We start from the raw sequence: 21,471 nt of genomic DNA, 5'->3' as shown, positions 1-21,471 counted from the left end.
TGTCGATAAAATGCTAAATATAATAATGAAAAGTCTCATTTAGCCACTGCGGAAGACAGACTTGGTTGAAGAATGTAGAAAAGGGATCAGAGGGTACTGAATGTAAACAACTTTTCACCATTTCATACGGTGACTGTACTGCCATCTTCTTTTAAAGGTCAACTTTGCGATGTTAGAAATTGTGAAAATCTGGATAACTACCATTCTTTTACGCAGTAGATGTATGTAGATAAATCACTGATAAAGTCTATGTTCATGTAATCCAGGTGTCACGAATGCTGGCATGGGAGCAAAGGCATTATTAGACGGGTAAATACAATTACCCTGTATTTGCTTAAATTGATACATGTATATGTCACAGTAGAGATTGGAATCCAGTAGAGTCCGAAACTCTACTAGTAGAGATTGGAATTCAAATCTCTACTAGTAGGGACTGGAATTCCAATCTCTACTAGTAGAGTTCCGGATTCTACTAGTTGAGATTGGAATTCCAATCTCTACTAGTAGAGATTGGAATCGGGATCTGAATATTGGGATTCCAATCTCTACTAGGAGAATTCCAGATTCTACTGGTAGAGATTGGAATTCTACCAGGACAATCTCCAATTCTGATAGAAGAAATTCGGATTGCATCAAAATGTTTTGGAAAATGGACTGAGTCATTTCACACCTAAAATTTAGCCTTAGAAATTCACCATTACTATTTTAGGTTAAATGCTGTATGTTTTAGATATCTAATAAACCTTCTGTCAAGACACATTGTAACCATGCGGATTGCCGTCCGGTCCAACCTTAGTCAATGGCTATTTGTAAATGTCACTGATATGTCAATCAGATACATTTGCATACGGCCATAATGGGTTAGTGACTCAATATGCTCAACCAGTTTTTCCAGTTCGTTAGTGACTCGGTATATAAGAGCTAATTCACCCCTGCCAAGCCAGTTCCAAAATTGATGTCAAAGTTATCAGATATCTAAAATATGAAATAATTCACCTAAAATAGTAATGGTGAATGTAAGCTTAGCTATGCTGCAATTTTAGGTGTGAAATGATTCAGTCTATTCTCCAAAACATTTTGATGGAATCCCAATATCCAGATCCCGATTCCAATCTCTACTAGTAGAATCTCTACTAGTAGAATCCGGAACTCTACTAGTAGAGATTGGAATTCCAGTCTCTACTAGTAGAGATTGGAATTCCAATCTCTACTAGTAGAGTTCCGGACTCTACTGGATTCCAATCTCTACTGTGACATATATATAATAAAGATGAACTTATGTAGCTAGTGGCTAATCATAATGACGCTGTGACGCGCATAATCAATTTGAATCAGCTTGTGAACACTTTCACATTAGATTAAACCCAGGGCTGTTTTCTCACTAGATTGGCAAGAATCCGATGTGGCTGCAACGGTGTCCTGACGTCATACTGTTGTTGACGTCACTGTGCCTCGTCATCTTACTTGTTCCTCTTACCACCTGAAAGATGCAATACGCTTGTTAGGTTGCTTTGCTGGCGACAAAGTAGAATGTACATCTTGGTGCGTTAAGACTTTTGTTGTTTTGAAACGACGCTTATCTCTAGTCGCAACATCTAACTAGCTGTCGTGCATCGTACACTCCTCTGTGATAAAAGACCAGTGAATTTGACCAAAAAAGGAGAAATGATTTTGCCAGAAGAGTTAGCTGAATAAAGTTCTAGCTGCCCAGTATATCCAGAAAATGTATCGGCCATATTGAAATGACTTGGAAATGGCAAAGTACCGTGGCCGACAGGTACAAAGCGCGACTCATCGACTCGCTGCGGGACACACCCGGGTCCCCTCAAATCGGTGTGTCCTGCAGCAAAAGTCGGTGTGTCGCGCTTTGTACCTGTCGGCCACGGTAACAAAAGATTTCATTTCGTCAGTGGAAGCGTGTGTCTGTAGTATCAAACATTCTGCTCACCCAGCTGACAGATGTACGGCTGCTTCAGTCCGCAGCCCACGCAGTACCAACGACCCAGTCTGTTCGTCCTCCACAGCATCACGCAGTCCCTGATTTTGTGAGGTTTGTTGGACTTGAACTTACGATAGCTTCCCAGTGGGGTCCTGTCATTCCACTCGAACACATCCTCCGTGGTCAGGTCATCCAGGCCAATCCAGTACTTCCTAAAACATGGAATGGCTGCATCAATGATACAAAAATACATTGTGCGTGTTGGCAAGTTGTTGAATAGAGTTGCATGCTCTTGCAAATGCTGTGCTATAAAACCGATTTCTACAGAGATACCAGAGAACGATAAAGTATCGAGTCTGAAGACAAAGTTTCTACAAATGTGTTAGATAAAATCAAGTCACAGATCCAGGTGAACATGAATCTATAACTAAGACGAATTTATGTATTTAGATACTACGTGTCTGAATAAGACATGCATGAGGAAATGTCCCAGGAAACAGCCACAGCAGTTCTAAATTTGTCGATCTTATCTGGTCTTCGCCAACTCCTTCGTATATTACACTGTATTGTGCCGCCACAGTATGTGTTTAAAGCTTTAAGGCCCTGTCACACTTGTGCGTATATTCAAGTGCGCATGAGTTGCGCATGAACCTTTTTGGGGATTTATGTAAAGTTTGCAGGAAAGAAGTCGTTTTCTACTTTGACCCACCGTTGTGCAGCCTTGTTATCGAACCAAAGAAATGACTTCTTCAGCTACAAACTTAACCTAAAGCAAAAACTTGTTAATGCGCAACTCATGCGGACTTGCATATACGCACAAGTGTGACATGGCCCTTACCTTCGACTATTACCCTTCAGCAGTTTCAGGATGAATCTATGCACACCGTCGTCTTTGATCATAGCCAACGTGCCGTCATGCTTCTCGCACTCCAGCAGGGCATCCGAATAGTTCCGCCGCAACTTGTGCTTCCCGGAGGAGTACCAGAAGCACTGGTTCTGGTAAATGCCGAAGTTTCCGGCAGGGTGGAGTTTAGGGTACCGGTCGGAGCAGGCTGGAGATTAAACGAAAGATACACAAGAATAGCAACTGTCAAGATATAGTATGAATGAATGAATAAATGAAAAAAAAACACATTTTATTTACGTGTCTTGCGCATTATACCCCGTGTGGGCCTATCAGACACCAATATTGAGATGACAATGGTACAGAATAACAATTGTATTAGGCTGTACGTAATACACGCGTCGCTTGCTCGCAAAGTGATTGGTTGATGATTGTTACAGCACAACTACTTGCGTTCAAAACCAGGTAATTTATCAAAGTTGAAAAGAACACCTGAAGCGGATTTCAAATATACACGCATTAAAACAAGTCAACTCTCAGTGTTATTGCAAATTTGCGCAATGTACGACCCAACGAGTTATTGGAGATTACCTTTACATCCACTTCCATCTGCCAAACCGTCTCCTTGGTAACCCATATTACACTCACAGGTGGCACCGAGTTCAGGGGCAGGGTTGTCTGTGCAGGTGGCCCTCGGGTCACACGGGTTAGGTGAACAGCCGTCTGCATCTGTAGAGTCACATGTACAATACAAACGAGTGAAAGTCTTTCAAATTAACGTCGTCTAATGATAAGTACTGTTCATGATAGTGCTGGCAGCAACAGCAGGTGTAGGTCAAGACGGAATGAAAATAAGAGAGGAGTAGAGGTAAAGGTAAAGGTAGAGGTAGAGGTAGGGGTAGAGGTAGAGGTAGAGTAGAGTAGAGTAGAGTAGAGTAGAGTAGAGTAGAGTAGAGTAGAGTAGAGTAGAGTAGAGAGTAGAGTAGAGTACAGGCACCGAAGAATTACCTCAGTTCACCTCAGTTCATGGGCCATTGAGACGTTAATTATAATAGCAACCAGACGATGAGATAAAAGTCTATGAGGAACTTTGACTCAGTCAGCGTCAAATATACATGCGTCATCACGACCGCGACACACGGAATGTAGAATGGTCCGGGAAGAAAACCCCGAAATTACCTGAGCATGTTGGCGGTGGGTTGTCTGTCATTCCCCCGATGCAACGGATTTCGGCGGCCCCTGACATGGCGTACCCGGGGTTGCACGTGTAGATGTGAGTGTCTGGGGACTTGGCCCCACATTTCTGCACATACGCGTTCTCTACTTCCACAGGCTCGCCACAAGGCTCGTCTGCAACGTAGATATGCAATATTTAGACACAACCATACGTGGGACAGCCTACTAGGCGAGCGTCATGATTATTGCAATACAATGGTGAATGTACCTCTGAGAATGTGTTTAGTACATCAACTATGCACATCTATTTCCTAAAGTTAACCCGGGAAACTGTGAAATTTGGCCTAGCTGAGACACACGCCGTGATACGCCGCGGCCAAATGAGCGCATGCAAATATACTCAACATTGATGCTTTTGGTAAAGCCTCTGGGCAGGAGTCAAATTATCGAAACTGCTGAATACATCGTCAAAGGAGGACTAAAGACAGCAGATGTTTAAGTAGATAGAGAACAGAAATGTCTGAAAGCATTGCATTGTACTACAATTGTTGCCGTGCCGATAAGAAGACATAAAGAATCCATGTACCTGCAGGAATTTCCTCCCAGGACTGCAGGTCCATGCCGGGGATGTCATCACATATTGCCATATCAGCCAGGTCAGTGCGCCGGAACACGTCAGGCGGCAGGCGCGTGATTCCGGTGTTGTCGCAGATGACGCGTGCTAATGTCACTCGGCTGATTTCGGTGCGCTGTGCCGGCGTGAAGACACCATCACTCTGATACCAAAATCTGGAAACGGAACGACATCATCAGGATTAGATTCACGTTAGATGATCTAGCAGCTCAAAATGGATCATCAGCATTATTTCGACATTTTACTCCGTAGCTACAGTGCCTTGTAAACATTTTGTTCTTTTATAAAGTAGTTTTAGAACCATTGTTTTAGATTAGTATTAGAAGTCCTGTCAGTGTCATTATGTGAACGTTACCATGTATTTTATATCTGTATGCCTGTACTTAGCCCAATAGGGCATGAATGTACAATAAAGGTTATCATTTATCACCTGTCCCCATCACGGTGTGCCTTGAACTGCTCCGCCAGCATGCACCTGAAGGTCGGTCCAACTCTCGCGCCGTCCTCGTGATCCTCCAGCAGGGCCGCAGGCCAAAGGTCAATGTTGTTGACGTCACCATATACGTCAGCCAGTGTGTCACGTACGTCTGAGTTGGAGATCTCACCGGAGAGGTCGTCAAAGGATTCTGAAAATGGACATTGGATAAAAAGTCTGACTAGACATGTCGCAGCAGTTGGATCTTTTGATATCTTAAGGATACGAAGTACCCTAGTTTAGCCATTACGATTCTGAATTTTGTATCCATTTTCTTAGATCCCACCGATTTCATTTCCTCATTTGCCCTTCTTCTCTTCGATCCCTATCAAGAATCTGGCGGAAATGACGACATCAGTCTTTTTATAGCTATTCTCTGTTCATCTTCGCTGGTGAGGAAATAACACAACATTGACTTGATCTTGTCAAATTGAGGAAGATTATGAGGTCATCGACACTATTCTGCCAATCAACCATATGCACTTCTAAGTGACTAACACAGTTTCATAGATTTTCCATCTATGCCTCTAACCTGCTCGAGGGAGGTTGCAGAAGGCTCTCCAGTCGTTGTAGAAGGGAAGACCGTGGTCACGGCCGCGCTGGGTGTTCAGGGAGGCCAGATCCAGCGCTATCTGGTTCATCAGAGCGAAGAGGTTCTGGGACAGCTCCTCGTGCATTATCTAATAAAGGTGCAGCATCAAGATAGTATTGGTTATAATTTAATGTCACGTTCACCGTCGTTCTCACCAATCTTCAAACATTTATATTTGGTGTCAAAAGTAGAGCTCCAGTCGTGGTTTGCCTTTGGATCGCATCACTAGGTTCTTTGAACGGGGCAACTCTATCATGTGTACCTTAGCACAACCTGCTCAAAGTTACCCAGGAAGATTACATTATATTTTGGCCATTCATGATGATTACACACATGGCAACTCTGCAGATACCGCCCTGAATTCACTGCTGCATGAATCCTTTTTGTATTTTACTACTAGTCTCCCTAAGTGTGTAAACTGTGAAGGAATGAAGAGATTCGGGACCTATGTATCGGGTGGATGGGTGACTATTGTATGCTGTTATAGTTTTGTACTATCACAAATCCGACATCGCTTTGGATAGACACAGGGATGATGGAACTGTGCATGTAGCTGAACTGCTATTCCCTTACACAGGTAAAGTACCGATTACATGTAATTAGGGAGATTCGGGACCTCTATTTCGGGGTGGATGGGTAGCTATGTTGTTGTAGTGTCATGCCACAAGAAAGGCAACCCAGATCGTTTTGGATAGATACAAGGACGAAAATCTGTGTTTAAAAGATAACGACTTACGTTTGTAGGAGTGACCAGCTTAGCGAACCCTCCCATGAGCCCCCTGACCACCGGGTCTATCCCGCTCTCCCGAAAGACGCGCCACGGCGAGAAGAAAGCGTCGTGAAGGGCGACATTCCCGATCTGCGGGTCCTCCTGGTAATTCTGAGGGAAAAAACAAAAAAAGCAAAGCAACTTTAATTAAGAATATTGACCACATATTTCTTTTGTCTTGTCTACTTTCTGCCACGCAACAGGCAGATAAACTTCTTTTGTTCGAAGAATTTGAAGTATACATTTTCGGATGAATTTCCGGGGAAAACGGAAATATTGGGCCGACATTGAAACATTCTTGTTTTCTTTATTATTATCCTGTAAAGTTGAGTTCACATGAACTTGATAACTGCATTTAAAAAATGAAGATTTTGAACCCGGCGTGCGGTGGCGATGCGGCTTCTACCGGCGCACATTGACCGTACTCGGCAGTGCACTCGCAGGACCGAAAATCGTCTGGCCGCGACCGCGTTGGACAGGTGGCCGCTATAGCCTAATTCTTAATGCTTATGTCAATGGGAAAAATCCAAGGGACCGACAAAAAGTGACCACTATGGGCAGGTGGCCGCTATGCAAAGGTGACCGCTAATACAGGTTTGACTGTAGTTGGATGACTCCGTAAGTGACAAGGGTGACACAGACTAATCATGAGTGAATCTGGGCTGCATTGATGAATGAGGATGGAGTAATATCAGTCAGTTGGTCAGAATAGCGCTGCAGCAAGCGCAATATAGATGACCTTAAGTTAGTCTTACCTCATCAAAACGCCTGACCGTTCCGCCAATGGCGGCGTGGCCGAACCTGAAGGCGGCAGTCGCGAACTCGTTCCGGGTAGAGGGGTTCACGTTTGGGTCGTATCCGGTGTATTCCCCCATCTGGTCCATCCCTGAGCAGGATATATAAAGATATGCCACAGTGTTTGTGTGAACATCGTAAAAACTATATCTATTCATACTTAGAACATCGGTTCAACGGTAACAACATAATGTGTCTTGGGGCTTAAGGAATAGGTTTGAATGATATGTTGCAGCAAGCAATAATAATATGGAAACGCCAATTTCAATGGCGCTAAGCGTGTCTCAAAGATGAGATGGCAAACTAGGATCATTGGCATGGAAACATACATTTTGGGGCATATTAAAGTCTTCCCAAACCACCGTAATATACGTACCGTCCTCAGCATGTATCAGGTTCTACTCTTCGTATATGGAACTCACGCAAAGCTCAAGGTCAGAAACCCCGACGAAAACACGAAAGTACGATAGTTTATGGTAAAAGTACTAACATGTGTTTGAGAGGAACGAAAAAGCCTTGGACGACAGGGGCGAGCATGCGCAAACCTCTCAATCACTCATATGTCAACAGGGCCACAACTCAGTTGCCCAAAGTCTCTTGGTTGTGGACGAAAGATCACATGTACAGTTACCTATTGGCCCAAGGATCTTGGGGAGGTACTCGGTGAAGGTGATGTGCTGCATCTCCGACCCGACGATCTTACGGGCCTCCTGGTAGATCTGTTCTCCGTTCCAGTGCAGATTGATACGCTTCAGCTCCCGGGCGAGTCGGTTGTGCTCGCGGACCCAGATGGTGTGTGATGCGATCAGCGTGTTGACCTCATTATTCCTAGTGTCGCCCGCAAGGAAGCATGGGACGACATCCCCTCCATCGGGATCCTAAACCGCAGTTTGTGTTAGGTCAATTAGGTGAGGATAGGTTGGTGTGACCAGTTACAGTTTGTGCATCAACCTCTTAAATCAAGGATTGTCTAAACCGAGACTTTTCTTAGACTTTTCGTTTCTTTTTATAAGTTTGCTTGTTAGGCTTCTATTCTATGTCACGCGTACTCTGATTGGTTCCCACTGACCTGATTGCAGGAGGTCACCGCCTCGTTCTGGAAAGGAAGTAGGTCCATTCCTGAGCTGATGTCTGCTCCTTCCTGGACGCGCAACAGACCGTCATCTGTACTGAAGTCTCGCAGTCTGACAAAAAGACGAAAAACAATAGTCACATCAATGAAGACCAAAAACGGTGTCACAACGATCAGCGTGCAAGCTCCCCGAAACTGGGATGATGGGAAAGGTATAGGAGTACACTGATGGCTAAAATCCATGCGAAAAAGGAAACATTACGTATCACCAAGGGGGTTTCTAGTACTGTATCACCACTTGAAGTTACACGTTAATGCAAAATCAAGGTACTTGTCGTTGAGGCCCGGGTAATTTGCAGTACACGTGTATGCTGGTTCCTCGTCCCAAAATATACAAAATACTGGACAGCTCTCATTCACAGATCATGGAAAATCGTCTCAGAATACACATTCGTGAAAAGGCAGTCATGGGATAGAACGTCATTTAATTTTTCTTTTGAAAATGGAAGCGTGTGCTCCATCCAAAAGAATAAGTAGTGAGTCTGCGTGCGTTTGAGACTATGGCTACAAGTAGATTCGAAGTCCGAAATAAACTCACGACTGGGCAACCTCTGAGGTCGATCCGTAGACCATGGAGGCGTCGATGAAGCTGGTGACCTGGTTGATCTGTTCGCGGGCGATGACGGTGTTGAAGAGGGTGGACGTCTCTCCTGTCCCGCACACGGCGCTGGAGCGGGTGAACGGCATGCAGGCCTGGGGAAGGGGCGGAAAGAAATCATGTGGATTAGTCGCTCGGATGTCCCTCGGGTAGGCCTAAATTTTCTTAATCTCACCGCATTCTATCTAGAATAGACGTTGCAAGAAAATGTTTTAGGCGTTCTTTAATTTGACAACCATACCTTGTCCTGAACATTGGCTGAACCAAATGAAATATCAAATACTGTACCTTATCTAGAACGTTGTCTATGCGTGGGTCGTCATCAGGAATGGGGATGGGGAAACACGGCATGATGTTGTCACAGGTCTCTTCACATGTGGTCACATTCATCCTGGACGGAATGACAGTTACTTTTAAAACTGCTGGCAACGCGGCAAGGAATGGATCAGCGTGTAATTGTGGAGAATGGAAATAAGAAGGCATTGTAAGGTCGACTTCTAGATCTGTTGTGCAAAGAGTGGATTGTACCATTCTTTAGCACCGAACTTTATGTTGACCGTTAGAACATGTAACGACATCATTTTACAATTCGTTAAGGAAGGCAAATCTTTCAAAGGTTGTGAACCTACCCGGGTTTGAACATGGTGCGCCCCACAGCGGTTGCGGTGAGATCTGTATCGTGGTCCAGGAACTGTCCCCACTGAGTCAGCATGTGGGTGTAGTCAGGATCCTCCACGTTTGTTGCCGTGGTCATGAGCTAGATAAACAACAACAACAATGTATTCCACGATGACAGCAATGTTAGGTTAGTCAAAGGGTGATACTCTCTACTGAAATGAATGAACATCTTTCGTAATGCGACCGGCTCAATGCAAGAAAATAGCTCGTCCGATGAGTCTGCGAGTTCCAAATGACATTTTTGGCAGTAATACGGCCGGTGTCCTCTCGACTTTCACGCTTTTTAAGAGATCAGCGGTGATTTTTAGAGATCGGTGAACGTTTTCTCTTCACCGAAACCTGCTCCCAATTTCAGCGGTGTTCCAATGACAATTTTGAGGTCGTAGAAAGAGTACGGTTTCGTTTGAAGACGCAATCCTGCGATCCAATTTGACACTCCTTTATAGCGCCCTAACGTTCGTACAATATGGTTTTAATTGCTATTTGAATTACAGTAGCTGTCATGTTATCTAGTGGATTGTAATTCTATGCTTAACCCCATGAATATCTCAATTTTTAAAACCGTCACAGAATGCCGACGATTTTTAGAGAAATAAAGAGATCTTGTCTTTCTCATGATCAATGATATGTCCAGCTGATTTAGTGTAAGACGTACCTGGTTGGAAACATGGCGGACGCTCGGCAGGGTGAATCCGTTATACTCCCGAGTCTTGTCCCAGCCCACGGGCTCGTTCCACTGATTCTCGTAAATGGGCGGCAGGAAACGCTGGAAGGGTGTGAGTGAAGAGCCCCACAGCGGATTGTCAATGTTATTGCAGGATCCGTCGATGGTGCGGTACTTGCTGGAGAGGCAGGTGGAGGAACAGTTGATCCGGGTCACGGAGCGTGCGCAGCCGGAGATGGAGGTGATGTTGTTGAGCTGCTCTTGAGAGATCAGATCGCTGATAGCTGGAAGGTCTGTGTGGTATAAACATGTTCTGATATTTCTGTCGTTATCCCATGGTATTTTGATAGGAAATAGTTCCCAGTCAGACCCTTGCATATGCAGGTGGCGTTATAGAGCATGGTCAAGATAGCACAAAATGGTTGATACAAATGAAATGTGTTCATCACCCTACCTATGTATCTTTTACTTTTAAATTTTTATTCACTGCCAATTATTCTTCCTGTACGTTAAATCTCACCTTCGATCATCTTAGACAGCCTGCGGTGAGCCTGGACCTTCTCGGCCACCAGCTGAATGGTATTCTCCACAATCTCTGCCGCCCGTGCCTCCCGCTGTGCGTCTGGGCTCATATACCGGAACAGGTCCAGGAAATCAAACGACGTCACTTCTCTACAAAAAATACCAGCAATACACAAATATTTTCCTTCGACGGGTTACTACTGCAATTAATCAAACCCCCGGACGCTAGGCTGAAGTTATCACGAGTTAACTAACATACGGATTCCATTGCCTGCTGGTAGAATGGTGCATTGTGGGTACAGCAAAGACAAACAGCATCATTACCATGACAACATAGCCGGAACCGAAACAATACGTATACGCAGGCGTCGCATACGCGTTTCTATAGTAATGATGTTGGTTGCCCCCTAGCCTGCTTTAGGATAAGGTCTAGTAAGGGTTGTGCTGTCGTGCACCTTTGATTCACACTGGAGTGAGGTGTCTCTAAGCCTAAGGTCACCTAAGTTCAGGTTAGAATGATGTTGTAGTTGGTACTGTTGACCCCCATGTAGCCCCGTTTCCCCCTTGATAAAAAACGTTCCTTTATAGGCATATTCTTCTTCTCCTCACCTGTTCGGGTCATCGTGCATCTCCTTGGTTCTGTTAATGGCCGTGTCCACGCGTCTTATAGCTTCAAGTATGGAGGCAGTGACGAAGGGGTCGCCGGGGAAATGGTCTTTCGGGTCAATCTGTAATACTGTAGATAACATGCATATCAATGTACACTTTTGTCAGTTATCTAGAATACACCACAACAGTATATAAAGCAGAATCAAATTCATCGTAATGGCTTATAGTTAGTAACTCTTGTTAGGTTGGGTCACATCGGAGCATTCGTCATGGCCTGTAGAATGTAGCATATTATGTCGAAGAGTTGACTGGTAAGAAGAATAACTAATATAAGCGGGTTCATAGTTCCATCTGCGCATGCGCAGCTGGTTGCATTAATATTGTGGTTAGTATGTGAAAGGCGAATGCCCCAGAGACATATACAAAACACATCTGGACATGTATTCAGCGTGGTCTAGACAAGAAATGTTTACAAGTTAGTTAGGGACCTTTACCTTTGACATATGCCAACAATGCACCTGCTGCGCATGCGCAGTTGGAACATTAATATGCTTATTATATCTGTAGACTGCAGCTCATCATGCAAACTGCATGTGTTGGAGAAATGGGAGAGCAGATTCTACAACTCACCACAGGTTTCCTTGTAGTCCGCACAGCAGTCATCCCTGTTCAAACAGCCAGGCTCGCAATAACATGATTTGCCATCGCCTGTTTTTGCGGAGCAGTCGGCCGCGGTGTCCCCTTCAGCACAGCATCTGAGGCCACGGCACTTCGCCGACACGGACACCGTCAGGGCCGAGATGACAAGCAGGCAGAAGAGAAACAGGGTGACTGACGACATGGTTACCTGTAGAACAAAAACAATCACGAAAAACGATGGTTAGTTTAGTGAAATGGAAAGCTCAGAAGACCAAATTAAGGTATAAGATGTGTTAGAATTTTTCTAGTTCTGCAGTAAAATGTATACCCTATAAGCTGATGTGGTAAATTTGGTTATTTCTGGTTGACGAAGACAGCTGTAACTTAGCACTGATTGTTAATTTGCCCTCGACTGGCTAAACCTATCACAAAAAGTTTCGAAATTTAGTTCGGCTGATTATATATCCTAGTTTCTATTTCATGATTAGCATGGTCTCTTACATCATCAATTCGTTTTCCTTTAAACTGATACTGCATTAGTAATAATCATGTATTTGTGCGGCGAGCAGCATGACTGATTAGTGTGGTGGGTCCTAGGAAAGTCAGTGCCCAATTTCACCCCTCAAAATCAATATTTTTGGCAATGCGTATGTATGAAATTCCCATCGTAGAACTCACTTCAGTTGTAGAAGTTTCTCTTCATCAATGCAAATTAAGTCATATTTGCACAACTCGCTCCTTGTTATGTTGATGCCTAAAGTCCCTATCTCACTGGACCCGCGGCACGTTGGCGACCTCACTGCGACCCAGCCATTTGACAGCGCGATCGATACAAAACGAATCTTTTTTATGCTGTGTGTGTTTTGTTGTCTTTTTAGTCATACGTGTGCGTTTTGCGTTATATTCCCATTATGAGTCAAGGGGCATAACTCAAATGTCAAGGCGTAACTGTTAAGTACTACAAAACTCAACTCATTGTGATCATTTTTTTGGCATGTGACGCACTTTTGAAAATTAGAATCGTTAGGCGAGAAAGAAGGGAAAACCGTGAACAATTGAGCTGTCCAACGTAATGACTCTCCCTACTATACAAGTATACTTAGAGTCAGATACTCATTTCTGTCCGGTTAGGATACAAAGAAATTCCTTACCAAACATTTTAACAATTGTCTTCGACTGCGAGGATCTGATAGCATTGCGTTCCATTGTTCGAGCGCACAGTAGCCGGCGAGGGGGCGTCTAATTACAAGCTCAATTTTGCGCCAAATTATGGCCGTGTCGCCACAAACAACGATATCCCGTGACAACTGAATCCCGAACTTAGGCCGAATTATAGTGCTTATGTGTCTGTGACTACCCTTAAGCCCGATCAACACCACAACACACCAGGCACTCAGAGACATGAACATATTGAAGATGAATGTCATTTTGTGATGGCCTGTCCTACTTATGGTAAAGAGAGAGATGCGCTGTTACAGAGTATTGCTACTTAGACAAACTTCACCCTATCTGGTACACAGAACGATATTTCCCATGTATTGTTGTCATGTCCAACTCCTATACCGCCTACATAGGTCAATTTCCTTCTACTTCATTCTAAAAGCGAGGGAAAAAATCATCCATACATAGCTATATTGTACTTCATACCCTGTTATCGATAATATTTTGTACTTATAATTGTAGGATAGATTAGTTTTGCAGTAATGTTGATTTACTGTCCTACATTGTACTATGTACGATTGTCGAGCAATAAAGTTCATTCAATTACTTGCTCATCTGGGCTTAAACGTGCCGCACGTCAGTGAGAGTGCAAATGAAAATTGGTGAAATAGAGAAAGGCAAATTATTACAAAAAATTCGCGACGGTGCCGTAGTGAGCTGCCGCCACAATGCTTATAGGGGCTAACATACGAGCCAACAAGACATCTATCCCTTCTTGACGTACTAGTATTCTGTCTCAAAGTTCTAGTAAACATCCCTATGCAATTAAGAAAAAAAGCTTCGGGACCCAAATCTATACAACTTCTTCCTGACTAAAAACAAATACCAGCAACCACCTACCAGTCAAAGCATGTAAAAAGAATCGAAACTTAGGATTTAAAAATTCAGTTTTTCCTCTGCAACACAAGATAAAGCCGCTAAGAGGGAAATCTAATCACTCCCTTGATCGGTGAAGACCTCAGCAAGGACAATTAGACAGAATGTATAATGTCCTTGACCTAACCATGTACGTTACCATGGCAATCCATTCATAGATTTTTTGAGTCAACAAAACCACAAACACAAACAAAACAACCGAAAACATAACCTTTTGAGGGGAATCATAAACAGCCACCAACCTAATGTCACACAGTCGACGCACGCGTACAGACTTCACTGCTTCAGCCGTATTTGTTGATCGCCCGAAGGTCACTGAATTCAAACTCGCCAGAAACTCGAGCGTATGTTTCACCTGAAAATCTGCCCCATCACATTAAACGGGGCTCGGGGCTCGGGGATCTGCGAACATCGGCCGATCTCTATATTGTCTAAAAATTGTGCAAAGATCGGGGAAACACCGGGCGTATTACTGCCCAAAAAGTCATTTAGAGCTTGTAGACTAGCTTCCTGTTGTGTGGCATAGGCAATATGGGACGAAAGAACCATTAGTACTAAGTTTTCTCAGCAGCAGAAGACCTCTAGGGTCTAGACTGTGTGCAGCAAATACGGCCCACCTGAATACGAAAATGGACGACAATACTGGAGACGTTGCAGTGCTGCCCTGTGTACGAAAATGGACTATAACCTTAGTTACAGACAGTGCAATGCTGTACCCTGCAAGAGGTCACCGGAGTGCAATGACACATACCTGTCTGTCCACTTTTGAAACTGTCGTAAACTGTTGAAATGTCACCTCTGACGTACATGTACATGACAACTCTGGTTGTATCTAGCAGCTTCAATTTTCAGTGGCATGGATGATCGCTGATCCTTAGTTTAGTCATGGCTCGGCTATGATTGAAATCCTATTATCAAAATCTTACCAACGGAGAGAGCCGAGAAAAAACGGGGCATATGATAAAAGGTCACAATCTTCCCACCAACTTCTGCTTGGAGAGTACTTGTCCTCATCTCACCCTACTTCACCTAACGTTAACGTTAACGTCATCCCTCACCCTCCTGAGGATATTGGGCCACCATGAAAGATATGTCAGCGACCATACGTAGTTGTTTTGTTGTGATTTGCGAGGGGCGTTCAAAGAGATTAGTTCCCGGCCTTACCCTGAAACAAGGGGCATAACTCAAATGTCTAGGCGTAGCTATACAGCCTTCTATCAGAACTCAACTCATTGTGATCATTTCTTTGGCATGCGACGCACTTTGAAAATTAAAAACGTTAGGCGAGAAAGAAGGGAAAACCGTGAACAATTGAGCTGTCCAATGTGTCTGTGATTATCCTTAAGCCCAATCGACACCACAACACACAAAGCACTCAGAGACATCTGGTACACAGAACGATATTTTAAATGCATTGTTGTCATGTGCAACTCCTGATCAGTACCGCATATATAGGTCAATTTCATTATACTTCATTCTAAAAGCGAGAATCATCCATTCATAGCTATATACTACTTCATACCCTGTTATCGATAATATTTTGTACTTATAATTGTAGGCTAGATTAGTCTTGCAGTAATGTTGATTTACTGCCCTCCATTGTACCATGTACGATTGTCGAGCAATAAAGTTCATTCAATTACTTGCTCATCTAGGCTTAAACGTTCCGCACGTCAGTGAGAGTGCAAATGAAAATCGGTGAAAAATTCGCGACGGTGCCGAAGTGAGCTGCCGCCACAGTACTTATAGGGGCTTACATACGAGCCAAAAAGACATTTCTCCCTTCTTGACGTACTAGTATTCTGTCTCAAAGTTCTAATAAACATCCCCCTGAAACTAGCTTTGGGACCCAAACCTATACAACTTCTTCCTGACTAAAACAAATACCAGCAACCACCTACCAGTCAAAGCATGTAAAAAGAATCGAAAGTTAGGAATTAAAAATTCAGTTTTTCCTCTGCAGTACAAGATAAAGCCGCTAAGAGGGAAATCTAATCACTTCCTTGATCGGTGAAGACCTCAGCAAGGACAATTAGACAGAATGTAAGTACGTTACCATGGCAATCCATTCATAGATTTTTGAGTCAACAAAGCCACAACCACAAACAAAACTACACACACTACCGAAAACATAACATTTCGAGGGGAACGATTAACAGCCACCAAACAAATGTCACACAGTCGACGCGCGCGTGCGACCTTCAGCCGTTGTTTGTTGATCGCCCGAAGGTAACTGAATTCAAACTCGCCAGAAACTCGAGCGTATTTTTCACCTGAAAATCTGCCCCATCACATTACACGGGGCTCGGGGCTCGGGGATCTGCGAACATCGGCCGATCCCTAAAAACTGCGCGATGGTGGAGAGAACACCGGGCGTATTACTGCCAAAAAAACACATTTAGAGCTCGAAGACTCGCGTCCTGTTGTGTGACTGAGGCAATATAGGGCGGAAAAACTATTAGTACTAAGTTCTCAGAAGCAGAACACCTCTAAGGTCTGGAATGTGTGTAGCAAATATGTCCCACCTGGATACGAAAATGGACGACAGTTTTGGAGACGGTGCAGTGCTGCCTTGTGTAGAAAAATGGACAATAACCTTATTTATAGACAGTGCAATGCTGTACCCGGCACGAGGTTAATTACGAGTGTAATTACAAATACCTGTCGGTCCACTTTTAAAATTGTGGTAAGATGTTGGCATGTCACCTTTGACGTACATGACTCGGGCCATTATTCTCCTCCAGAGGGGGACAAGCGTTAACAAGATTGGCAATGGAAAAAAGACATTGCCATGGCGACGGTTGTTGTGGGTGATGTGTTAATGTATTATGTGTATGGCACTGTAAATCGGTGTTATTCATACTGGATATGTAAAGAAATGGACTGATTATGACGATGGTCTATACCGACTTGCATTTGGTGAGTGATTGGCTTTTGGCAGACCAGCATTTATTTAGGAAAAGACTGTGAGAATGGAGTAGCCATTTTGGTATGTGGTATGTTGAAAAGTTGCCTGTCTTTTATGGCGGATTATGCATGCAGGTGTGCCATTCTATAACAGGTATTTTGTATTGTCGCAAAGTTTGTTTGAAAAGAAATAGACATGTGCATGGTATAAAAATTATAGAAATTTATTATGAATATAAACTCCAAGTGAGTAAGAACATATATCTTAGTAGAAAAAATATAATATAGGAACCTCTGAGGTCATGAGGGCTAACATCCAAACACACCAGACTACAAATTCCTGTGAACAAATACCTGTACAATTCCTAGAGTTCTTGCAGACTGCACACAATACTATATCAATGGACTGGCCAAGGGAACCTGAATGACCCACTTCCGACAAAACCAGGTCCTGGGGACAAACACCCAAACATACCAGTGGACTACAAATGCCTGTGGACAAATTCCTGTTGAATTCTTAGAATTCTTGCAAACTGCACACAATACTATATCATCAGGCTCGCTCTGAGGCGTCGCCAAAAATCGCGGTCACTGTTAGCCCTCTCTACTGAAATCTCTGCTTGGAGAATAGGGCCATTAGGACCAAGGACATTGTATATACAGCGACCTTGTCAAGGTCTATGAATTTATGCGGCCAAGGAAATAAAGTTCTTAAATAGTATATTCAACACAAGGCGTTTGATTTCAAGTAAGGCCACAGCAAGTAAATTTTATGGATGACATCAGCACGCTCATTAATTCTTGCCTGATCTTGAAAAAATAACAGGAATTTTTTTCCCTTCCTGAGACGGTCAACATAATGAGAAAAATACCAACATGGGTAAATATGTCGTGTTGTAGCCTTGATTGTGTTTGTAGAACTGACCTAGTGTCCGTTCTACAGGTAGGTAGCCATGATTGTGTTTGTAGAACTGACCTAGTGTCCGTTCTACAGGTAGGTAGCCATGACTGTGTTTGTAGAACTGACCTAGTGTCCGTTCTACAGGTAGGTAGCCATGATTGTGTTTGTAGAACTGACCTAGTGTCCGTTCTACAGGTAGGTAGCCATGATTGTGTTTGTAGAACTGACCTAGTGTCCGTTCTACAGGTAGGTAGCCATGACTGTGTTTGTAGAAGTGAAACTAGTTCGATAGTTGTAAAAGTGACACCAATGTGGTAGCCATGAGTGTAGTGACACCTGTACATGTCTACCACACTCATGTCACTTCTTGGAATATTAATACAAGGGTAAAAGACTTGTTGGCTGTGATACCATGTTTTGTCGCTTCAATTCTTGTTACAATATTTATGATGTCTATTTTGAAAACTTAGCCATCTTTTTTTTTAACCATCGCGTTTTTTTTACCCTCTCGGAATGAATTTGGAGTCCGCAGAGGATGTCATCCGTAAAAGTTACTTGCTGTGTAGCCTCCATAGCAGGCTCTAACCGGCATTTTTTATGGTTATGGGCTGGCTGCAAAAAGTATATTATTTAGCCCCCCAAAAAGGCCGATTAGAGCCTGCTATGGAGGCTACATGTTGTGGCTTAATGCATAGGCTTAATGCATTTTGCATTGCGTGCGAGTGACTTTTCCTGAAGGTGATCGTGAAGGTATCTGCATTGAGATCTTGATGGTATCCTTTGTGACTCAGAACAATACCAGTAGTCCGACGGAATGTAAATTGCATTGTAAGTGACTAGGCCGAAGTTGCTCTAGGTAGCGTGAAATTGTTGGACTAGCTACAGAACGATCTAAAAACAGACATGCCAGAAGATATCCAATCTGATGTTCCCACACCAACTAATGGCATGGAACATGAAGTCTATACAACTATTTACGACCCTGTATTACAGAGAGGATGCCTGCTCACAGTGTTACCAACTGTAAAGTCACTGTCTGTTGTTCAGATAATTGTACCTGAACGCCAACGGCGTTGTAACGTCAAACAATAGTGTGTGGCACCTTTGACGCGCACGTTTTGTGTCGGCTCACTATCATCAGTCTGGGTATGTTTAGCCAGTGTGAAATCGCTGGACTGTCAGTGTGCAAGACAATGGGCGTCATATCTTACTATCCTTTAGAGATAGTGCAGCTGTGACCCAACACGTACAGGGTCACATATCTGTCTAACCAGTTGTCCTTACTCTCCAAGCAGAGTTTGGTGGGGAAGATAGTGACCTTTTTTTATCATATGACCCGTTTTTTGTCGGCTATCCCCACCAACGTGGAGAGAGCCGACAAAAAACGGGGCATATGATAAAAAAGTTCACAGCCTTCCCCACCAAACTCTGCTTGGAGAGTACTTGTCCTCATCTCACCCTACTTCACCTAACGTTAACGTTAACGTTATCCCTCAACCTCTTGGGGGTATTGGGCCACCATGAAAGATATGTGAGCGACCATACGTAGTTGTTCTGTTGTGATTTACGAGAGGCGTTCAAAGAGACTAGTTCCCGGTCTTACCCGGAAACAAGGGACATAAGTCAAATGTCGAAACGTTACATTTTAGTAAACGAAACGTCTTATATCAGTGTCCTACTAAACTAAACTCTTAGTGATCACTTTTTGGCATGCAACGCACTTTTGAAAATTAGGTTCGTTCTCGATCCATACATTTTTTTGGTGTTTCGTGCGGTCGAAGTTTCTAGGAGGCGGGGTATGACATATGTACCTGCCGTAATTTGCAAAGGTTTCCAGAATGGTGCCCGAAATTCAGCATTTGGGGTAATATTCATTATATATATATGTTACGGTTGATTCTTAATACATATCATTACAATAAGAAGAATCTTGCGAAAACCCGCCTTGCAACTAACTGGCTTCTGACGCATTACAACACCAACTAATAACATCGAGCATGAAGTATATAAACATCTACGCCCATGTATTACATAGAGAATGTCTACTCACAGTGTTACCAGCGGCAGAGCCCCGATCGTCTGTGCAGACACGAATCTGGTGAAGCCACCTGACCGCCAACGGCGCAGTGACGTCTAAACTACACAGCCACCAAAGAAGTCACTTTTGCAACCCCACTATTCCATTGTCACCGGGCACTCAAGCGTGTGATCTTGTAACGTTAACAGATCGTAAAATAGGCATGAAGACACGCGGCAAAGGTCATATCTGATTCAAGCGGTGGAAAAACTTGGGCAAACACTACGTAAGGTCATTCACATGACACACGAAAATCCCTCAAGCCGTACATTTCATTACTGATATTGTTCATGTTAATACCTAACCAAGACAAGACATCACTTCTAGCAATAAATGCAACTCACTGCATGCAGAATGTATTTGCCCTCTTACTCCTCTCTACTTGAACTCAGTAAAGCGTTAAGACGAAGACATATGTTTACATACCATTGCGAGTTCGTCCACACCAGACTAGCCACGGTTTCTACAACGTACTCACCCACTTTACCTGCAACTTGACCATTGAAATATTTCCTTGGGAAGTTAGCTAAATTTGACCGGGGAGGGGCAACTCTCAACACTGACATGATCTGATCTCCGTGAGCCTTCAATATAATTTCTCTTTAACCTCCTTGGTAATGAAGATATCTTTGTGTTTTGTGTCATTGACTGGAGACGAGATGTTGCTGCATCCCATTGTTCAGGTGCCCGGGGGCGTCCCATAACTGGCTATATGCCACTCTATTGTGCGCCAAATTATTGGCCGCATGGCGCCACAAGCAAGGACATGTCCTGAGAAAACCCCGAGCTCAGGCCAAGTTACCGTGCAGGTGTTCTTTATGGCCTTGATTTATGTTCACACAAATTGTTTACAACCAATTATCAATTATTGCTAGGTTCGTGAGCATAGCCAGCTGAACCTGTCTGGTGATACAACATGCAGCGCCACCCAGCAGTGACTAACAGTAAGGCAACCTGTGCTTGGCAATATTGACCTGAACTGAATGAAGTCAGAATGCATCTGTACCTCCTACAGAACCGCAAGGGGGCAGCATTTTGAGGCCTCGCAGACAGAAATCGGCTGTAAGTACATGTATAATGGAATCATCTAGACTCCATTGATGGCACTTTGGAAAGAGCATAAACTTATGATCTAAAACTATTTGTTACATGTTGTAAAATGATTTCACATGGTTTAACCATGCATTGCAGTGGAAAGTTCATTTAGGGAAGCATAACCTTTTTCCCTAAGGGGGGGGGGGGCTTCTGCATTGGGGTACTATAGCCAGTGGATGATGAACTGTCCTACGTTTTGCATGATTAGTGAGTTTTGTGACTTTAGTAGAAATATAATTTTATGGTGAGAAAAAATGGGACGATCGTTTGAAATGATATATCAATCTGTTTCTTTCGGTCTTGTACATAACAGAACGTTTTTTTGTGT

At 43.5% G+C, this 21,471-nt stretch overlaps 1 protein-coding gene across 1 annotated transcript; it reads right to left on the bottom strand.

Annotated features, from left to right (window-relative positions):
- Positions 1-1,261: 1,261 nt before the first annotated feature.
- On the bottom strand, positions 1,262-20,152 carry LOC136426640 (eosinophil peroxidase-like). The gene is made up of 20 exons (XM_066415354.1): positions 20,022-20,152; positions 12,058-12,274; positions 11,428-11,554; positions 10,817-10,968; positions 10,288-10,589; positions 9,584-9,711; positions 9,243-9,345; positions 8,895-9,049; positions 8,294-8,408; positions 7,856-8,102; positions 7,185-7,315; positions 6,397-6,540; positions 5,601-5,748; positions 5,024-5,219; positions 4,546-4,748; positions 3,963-4,133; positions 3,375-3,512; positions 2,778-2,991; positions 1,949-2,151; positions 1,262-1,480 (listed from the first exon to the last, which is right to left on the bottom strand). The coding sequence occupies exons 2-20, from the start codon at positions 12,266-12,268 to the stop codon at positions 1,461-1,463; spliced, it is 3,108 nt and encodes a 1,035-aa protein (XP_066271451.1). The 5' UTR covers positions 12,269-12,274; positions 20,022-20,152; the 3' UTR covers positions 1,262-1,460.
- Positions 20,153-21,471: the final 1,319 nt, after the last annotated feature.

The sequence above is a fragment of the Branchiostoma lanceolatum genome, chromosome 2, assembly GCF_035083965.1.
Source record: "Branchiostoma lanceolatum isolate klBraLanc5 chromosome 2, klBraLanc5.hap2, whole genome shotgun sequence".
NCBI classification, from domain to species: Eukaryota; Metazoa; Chordata; class Leptocardii; order Amphioxiformes; family Branchiostomatidae; genus Branchiostoma; species Branchiostoma lanceolatum.
The sequence above is the reverse complement of the archived record's forward strand: the minus strand, read 5'-3'. Positions and strand labels throughout refer to the sequence as shown.

Bases quoted from the DNA above. Each gene is read 5' to 3' on its own strand.
- LOC136426640 (XM_066415354.1), bottom strand. From the start codon at position 12,268: ATGTCGTCAGTCACCCTGTTTCTCTTCTGCCTGCTTGTCATCTCGGCC. The intron at 9,050-9,242 runs GTACAGTATTTG...CCCCTTCCCCAG, and splicing joins TAGACAACGTTCTAGATAAG to GCCTGCATGCCGTTCACCCG. The intron at 2,152-2,777 runs GTAAGGGCCATG...TCCATGTTTTAG, and splicing joins CTGAAGGGTAATAGTCGAAG to GAAGTACTGGATTGGCCTGG.